At 33.3% G+C, this 8,175-nt stretch overlaps 1 protein-coding gene across 1 annotated transcript in view; it reads right to left on the reverse strand.

The window, feature by feature from the left end:
* Positions 1–851: 851 nt before the first annotated feature.
* Positions 852–8,175, reverse strand: part of GXYLT1 (glucoside xylosyltransferase 1) — a 22,702-nt gene continuing 15,378 nt past the window's right edge. Inside the window, exons 5-7 of the mRNA XM_010084194.1 lie at positions 3,348–3,471; positions 2,864–3,036; positions 852–1,359 (exon numbers count right to left, since the gene is read on the reverse strand). Of these exons, the coding sequence (XP_010082496.1) occupies positions 1,198–1,359; positions 2,864–3,036; positions 3,348–3,471 (459 nt within the window). The 3' untranslated portion in view covers positions 852–1,197. The remainder of the gene's footprint in view (positions 1,360–2,863; positions 3,037–3,347; positions 3,472–8,175) is intronic.

Here is an 8,175-nt window from a genome sequence, read left to right on the forward strand (position 1 = left end):
ACTGTAACACTAGAACTCAGCTTTTTTCTTCATTATTTCCTCTGAAAAAAAGTCTGTATTACATAAACAGAACTTTTTTTTTCCACTAAGATAACTAAAGAAAGCCTAATCCTTATCTGTTGTAAATCACTATCATCCCATTGACAGTAATGCATTCATGTAGTTGAGGGTCTGCCCCAAAACTATTTTAAAGCCATGTTATTAAAAAAACACAGTAACAGCATATATTCTCTAAGAAACCCATCTAATATACAGTCTGATGAAACATCAGCACTCTTATTACAGCTCTTCACTTTTAGGTACTAAACACTCTGTAATAATCATCAGGTAATAATTCTGAGTAAGGAAATATGACAGCAAGAATTTTACACTTCTTTTTTTCTACTTCCAAAATGCCCTATAAAGCTGCAAAACCATGCAATTTAAGAAATATTGTAAGACAGACAACTTCATACTGAATATTTGCTAAAAAAACACCTCTGATCTGTCTTTTGGCCATGATGGCTCAACAAGGTTGAAACAAATGCTGTGTACTAAAAAGTCTCTGTATCTACAGAGAGAACTAGTATCACATACTAGTTATTCATTTCTCAGAAAATCATATTTACAGTGTGCAGTTTACATCTAAGATAAGCAAAACAAGATTGTCAAAACAGTACTTCAACATGTAAGAGATGAATATATAAAGGCACATACACATTGCCAATGATTGTATCACATTTCTTTGAAAACAGAGTATTTTCTGCACTTGTAAACAACTTTGTTTACATAAAGGCTCACACCTTTAAAAGTGAGGTTAGTGCTGCTGACTCAGTTATTGCTACATTCACAGTTTAAGAGAATTTCAGATAATATGAGGTACACCCCCAAACAGAGCCATCTTCATTTCTTCCTTGTTCATTTGATCATTAGATAACTGAATTATGCAGACTAAAACTACTGACCATAGAAGCCAGTAACACCCAAATCACTGGATCCAAGATAAACATTAGCAGTGATTAAATTTCAAAAGAGCAAAAAGTCACCTTTGCAGAAAAAAGTTTCTGTTCTTCATTACATGAGTATCTTCCTCATTTTTATGTACACTAGTAAACTTTTATCTGGGCACATTGAGTTGGTTCAAGCCATATTAGAATTTTTGCACCTTTTGACCAGTATGTTAATTCAGTCTCCTTATTTAAAAGCTTAAAGTAAAAATCACCTTCCCTTTGATCTTCTGGCATACAAGTCTCTTATGCTTTTTGTTAGCTGCCTTATGAACACTTTGTATACTCTTCCACAATATGTATGCACGGTTTTCTGTAATTCCAGTTCCAGGGGCTGCAACAGGGAATGAACCAGATCATCTCCAAATGAATACTGTAAAGAGGTTAAGAAAATAAGATTTAAAATAGCGTCACTATTCAGAGTTATTAAAGAGTCTTATAAGAATGCCTTTGAATATCATATTTGTTTTCTATAGGCTTACTAAATGTTTCCAAGCAGAGAGCTTCTGAATGCAATATTTGAAAAGCACCTCTAAATTACAGAAATATTCTCTAATGCTTCCAATAAGCCTAACAAGCAAGATTTTTTTTTTTAAAAAAAAAAGGTAAATGAATGTATCCAGGTGGACAAGGAAGAAATCTAAAATTACCTTATTAAATTAAAAATTTACAGATCTAAAATGATTTCTGGTTATTTGTTGAAGAGTAACTTTGACTGAATGACATATAACTTTTACAGAACATAATTCTTATCAAATTATAATGAAACAACAGTATGAAAAGTGGTCCTACTGAAGTTTCATTAAACTGAATGATGGTCAAACACATTCAGTGTTTAACAGACAGGAAATAAAGAAGTCATTAATTCAACAGTGCAATATTTTTTATAAACAAATGATAAGCTAAAACAGCATTTCTAAGTAACATAATTTTGTTCATCTTATTACCACTGAATCAGTAGTGTTTTACATACTTTCTCCAACATATACATAAACCAAATGGGATCATAAATAAAAAGAAGTAATTTTTTCTTCTGTTTTTGACAATGCTCAAAGGAAACAAAGAAATCATATTTTTACGGAAACACATTCACTTTCCCTGCAATGTATTCTCAGACCCCCAAAAGTACTTTTCTTCATTTTTATATGTATATGACAACATGTAATAAAGCACCATTAAAATATACTATTGATTTTTGAAGGTTATATGCACACAATAGCCTGCTACATTAAAAAGTGCATAAGTGCTAAATTTTACAGCTCTTCAGTGAGTATACTGATGTAGTGATAAATAGTTTATTAGATTACTTATTTGCAGCATGAAAATAAGTCACTGCGCTTTGTATTTAAAGGAACAGCAACACATTAATACACTGAAGCTCCAGAAGAGGTCAAAACAGTATATAAAAACAAGTGTTTTCTACAAACCAAATCTATCTACAACTAAATGTTAAAATGTTGCATTAAATACATACAAACTTTGGTTAAGAAAGAATTCTTTCTGGATTTTAAAATCTCCAGAAAAACGATGCTTCTGGTGATCTCCAAATGCACAAACAGTTTATTAGACGTATTTATTAAAGGAACAAAGGCTTTTAAATAGACATTAACAGCTACAGGCAATGTTTTAGAATCCTAATCTAGTCATAGGAAACACCATGTTTCAAAAGATGTTCATCACTAAAGGAATACACTGGAATGCTATCCAAGTGGTAAACAAAAAATTGGTCAAACACTTAACATTACTTAAAAGAGGAAAAAAATTTACTTTGTTGCAATCAAGGTAAGTATCAACAAAATCTACAAAATACATGCAGCACTGTAGATAAAAATACACAGAAAAAAGCTTTGCACAAGTACAATGCTGAAAACACTTACATTTTTTATTGCTTCATAGACAGCCCTAAAAGTTGGTTGTTTATCATCATGGTAAACACCTCTGTTTCCATGAAGAATAAAGATACCTTCTTCTTCAGCTTCCTTACAATTGCTTCCATAGATGCAGTGGTCAGGCCGATAATTCCATTGACAAGGAAAGACATAAAGACTTTCTGTGCAGAAAAAGGAGAACTCTAGATTAAGTAACATTTTTTTTTCTGGAAATATATTAATCTTCTTTTTTTTTTTTAATTCAGGCTGCTTCATAAATTTAAGTACAGTTGTTTTGAAACTTAACACCTAATTACACCCCAGCAAGCTCCAGTCCTCTCTCAAAGTAAACACTTTCAGAAAATGAAAGTAGTAAAAAGTCCTTTGCATACTTTCACTGCGAAGTCTGCCAAATGAGTATTTTATCGGATTTTTGAACATCATAGAAAAGACCAACTTTGTCATGTTAGACTAAGAATCAATGTAGATTTACCTGGATTGTGAAAAAACATAATGTTCAATAGATCCTGATCACCCCATGTTATGTTCAACTTGTATTTCTTCAGCAGTGGCATAAGAATTTCTCCCCACTGTAGTCGGACTGGTGTCATGTCATTCTGTTAAACAAAATACAGCAAAACAACACACATTCAGCATAATTATACCTATAAAGAAGGAAATGCCCTACAGAATCGCAATACTTTGTTTTTCAAAGTTACAAATGTCAAATATATAGATGATTTCTTCCTTTCAAACAAATGAGCACATCTAATGAAAATAGTTATGGACATTTCTAATATGTTTTATTTCTCAATTACTTTCTTATAAGGAAAATTATATGCATCTCCTACTTACATTTAACTGTCACATTAAATTTTTGTCTTCAAGCTTTCCCTCAAACTTCTTAAACCAAGAGTTCTAAGAAATAGCAAGGGTTTTTTATACAGCAATAGGATCTAACACAAAAACTGCCTTTAAATAATGCGTGCAAGTAGGTGGGCACTATTTAAATATCCACACCTCATGCAATTTCTCTGTCTTTACTACAGAGTGATAATATATACAGGTTTTAAAGTTAACTTCACAAATTCAAACAAGTCAATATAAAATTTATTATCAAATAATTCCAAACACATACAGCTAAAAATTATTGGCTACAAAGTAGTGTACAAAAATACGGAAATGCTTCAAAGGTTTTCAGAAGAATTTTCATTGAGCTGAACTCATTTTATTAAGTTACTGAACTTGAACTTCCACAGCAAAGGCACAACTTTTCACTAGCAAAAGGCAGTAAGACTCTAAACTAACAGCTGCTACTTAATTCCTGAATTCTTGATTTAGTAAAATCACTTCAAAGGAAAAGGAGGAGTTCTTTTAAAGGTTTGGCTGAGGAGATGCTACTTACAGTAAGCTGGCCTACACTGGAGTCCACATCAGCAAAGAGGTTACTACCTGCAGTGTAACAGATTACATACTCCAAAACTAATTTCTTATCTTTACACCACATTTAAGCTCAACTAGACCAGAAAGGGAACAAGACTGCTCATTCTGTACATTCTAGTTCAGTTGTGAGAGTGAGGACAGAATAACAGTAAGTCCCAAAAAGAGAAAATTCCTGAACAAGTACAGGATTGTACCTTTGATTCTTTTTAAACAAGATGCCAAAAAAAAATTAAATTAGAATGACAGTATGCTTTGGGATTTGTATACAGAAACACCATGTTAAGAAACAGAAAAGATTACCAGGAGCAAAATATTCAGTTTTAGAATTATAGTATCAAAGACTTTCTTCTCAGAGCTTTCTTTCCACTGACAAACTAGGAAGTGCAAAAATTATCAGTTCAAGTTTTCAGTCTTTCCTCAAATAGGTTCAGACATCAAATATGAAAGGGCTTTCAGAATTTAAGACTAAAAAAAGAAATACTATCAGATTTCAGACAAAAATTAATACAAAAAAAGATCTATAGCTTATATTATGTAATAAGCCAACTGGAATATTGCAGTCCCTTCCGTCCTAAAAAATTTATGACTATGATTGCTTGCAAATATTTGATGAGAGCAGGCATAAGAAATGCACAAGAGAATTCTTCTCTAGCAAGAATTATCATTAGGCTTGGTGCAGTGTGATTAAACAAAAGAAAACACAGGCTTAACACCAAGCTAAAACCTTCCAAAAAGCAAATCAATCCGACTAAACCACAGTGGGTAAAGATTACTCCCTCACCTGAATTTTGCCATCCATAGAATACTGGCCTAATGTTTAAATTTAGACCCAATGCTAAGAATTAAAAACAGAATTAAGTTAGCTCACTGATACCAGGATAATAATGATAAGAGAATATACAGTAATAAAGTTTTAGAGCAAACCATAGAAATATTGCTTTAAATTATTGAAGTAATTATTTTATATAATTTTAATTTAACTTTTATAGTTTTAATAGCTGTGAAATCCAGAGTATATCCCAAGGAGATGCAAAGCAGGTAACAGTGTACATCATACCACCAGATGTCTAGAAGCAATACTACTTGATAAATAGTGCTATCAGATTTAAGAACTGGAAATTGTAGTATTTCAATAATCTTTGCATAAATAAAAATGTTCTATATTAATTTATTAACACTGATGCCTAATGAAACCAGTGTAGGAATCACAGAGCAAAATAAACTACTTGAACAGTTATACACCTTCCTTCTTTAAAATTCTACTGTAACTTGTACCAAGGTCAAAGTGTGAGAAGTAGAATACTCAAGTTCAACCAAAACTGATGATAGAATTGCTTTTCAGAAGTTACTCAAGTAAATATGAGAAAAATAACTCTTATTATAACTTCAGGATTTCCAGAATATAAACCTCCTTTCCAATATTCAACAAGTTGCAAAGAAGGTTAAAGACATTTAAGAAAAAAACCTCACAATAGTAGTTGGCATTTCTGTGATGCCGTCAAGCTGACACAGATGGGCTCTTATGAACCCTCAGAATTCCAGATTTTTTGAGAAAAAAGAAAATACGTAGGAACAAAATATACATAAGGACATTAAGATATTCTCCTATATTTTTTTTGTTGTTGTTTAGAAGCTATGCTTTTATTAGTTTGGTTATTGCTGACTTCTGTCCCAGAAGACTTCTGCCTGGCCAGGGCTGAAGTCACACTTACAAGAGCTGTCACATTTAGCCAGTAGCAACCTACTATTACCTCTCTCTTAACTCAAGTAAGAAAATATAAAGTTGAGGAAAAATACTCAAATCATACAGCAATATCTAAACAAACTACAACTGTGTCCCACAAACAGCTGGTCAATTTATATCTCCTTAACACCAAATGAGAGCAAGCCCTCTTCCTTCTAGTTACATGACTCTATCCCGTTCTTGCATTAACAGTGTAGTACTAACACTACATGGTTTTGTGAGCTGACTCACTAACCCAGCAGAAGGATTTCTTTTTCCTACTGTTAACAAATTTAATTGAATCATAGAAGGGACCAACAAACAGCAAAGTCTAGGACAAAGTAAATAAGAAAAGCAGGGAAAAGCAGCTCGTAAGAGATAGGAACCTTCCTTTTAAAAGCAATTAGCTTTTGCACAGGCTCACCATATTTCTTGGAACTATAGCCTTAAGCAATACTGAATGGTAAAAAAAAAAGTATAATGGCTTAGGTCACAGAAACTCTGAACTTTGATTTTTTTTGTCTAAAGCATACCCATGAACGTCTCCTTTGTCCACACTATCGGGAGTTTTTTGTTTGGGGCTTGTTTGATTTCTAAGAGCTCATTCCTTTCCATGACTGCCCATGTCTCAGTTTCAGGCAACACAACTATGTTTCTCAAGAAATTTGATTAAAGCCATTGCTTTCTATTCACAAAGCCTCACTATTCTAGGACTTTTTGTTAAAACATTGTATCTGCGGTATTTGCTACACCTCTGCAAGTTTAAAAGTATCTACATCTATATGTACATGAACATCAAAAAAGCCACCTACTATTACTTCTTCTATCTCCTGAATACTCTCTCACGTTTTATATTCCCATTTTCTAATTGCTGCTTAGCAAAGACAACAGGCAGGCACTGTCCACCAGAAGCTTCATTACTGATTCTAGTCTTATGTCTAGTTATGCACTGCTTAATGTCCACGCTATATTCAACAATATAAGTGCATGCATATGTATCTGAATACATGTATACACATGTGTGCATATATATGTGTATATACAGTGTATATATTTGTATGGACATCAAGTCTCAAAACACACAAGTAAGATAGGACCAGGAGTGACAACTTCCATTAGGCACCATAAACAGTGAAGTAACTAGGATGCTTGTCTGAAACTAATAGACCTGACAGTCCCGAAAGATTAAGGCTTGAATAAATAAGTGGATAAAAGAAGACTTAATCCTGGAGCAATACATGGAACTAGAAGTTTTCTGCTACCCAGGTGAGCACTATAACCATTGGCTAAAGTCTCGGGTTCTCCTTTTTTTTAATTAATTTTCTTGTTCTTCCTGACTCTTACAAATCAATGTGACAACAGAAGAAAGATGCTTAAAGGCCTCAAGCAACTCAGCCTGTAATTTCAGTCTGAAGAAACTACAACAGACAAAGAACACACAGTTTTAAATCCATTGTATTGGAGGAATATCCAAAACTTCCACTGTTTAGACAAAGTCCTCTAGCCACTACACAGCCATATAGAAAGTTCTACATGCAGCTTTTTAAAGATAAAAAAATTCCCATATCTTATATACTCCTTGAGAAATTTGTTTAGTCTCCTGAATAAATATAAACAGATTTGGACCTTCCTATAAGACAATGAATCATTTTCTAGTTCTACTGTATTTGACTGGAATAGTTCATGGGACACAACATGGGATAGTACCTGTAAGGTCCAAAAGCATCTGCAATATTGCTGTCAAGAAGTATTAGGATAGTCCCTACCCCTGAATTTGGTTTACCTCTCTTCTAAAGGCTTGAGACTAGTAGCTCCTTTGCTATTAGTAAGAACGGAAGCCATACACTCTCAGGCCTACCGTGTATAGTCCCAACTACACTAAACTCTTTTCAAAGTTTTCTGTGAGGCTTGCAATTTTTTGTACCAATCCTTCTTTTAAGACATTAAAGGAACCTGAAGATGAAAACAAAATCTCTACGAGTATCCACAAATAGAAGAATTTTCATAATAAAGCTTGTGCATCTTAGGGCCCTGTGATGCTCTGAAAGCTTGTTGGACTACACTCTAGATGCTAGGGGAACATCAACCAAATGTTTCCTGGGCTGAGGGCTCTCTATGCCAAGATCTCAATAATCAATATTGTATAAGAGAAACT

Source organism: Pterocles gutturalis, unplaced genomic scaffold (assembly GCF_000699245.1).
Source record: "Pterocles gutturalis isolate BGI_N339 unplaced genomic scaffold, ASM69924v1 scaffold30635, whole genome shotgun sequence".
NCBI lineage: Eukaryota > Metazoa > Chordata > Aves > Pterocliformes > Pteroclidae > Pterocles > Pterocles gutturalis.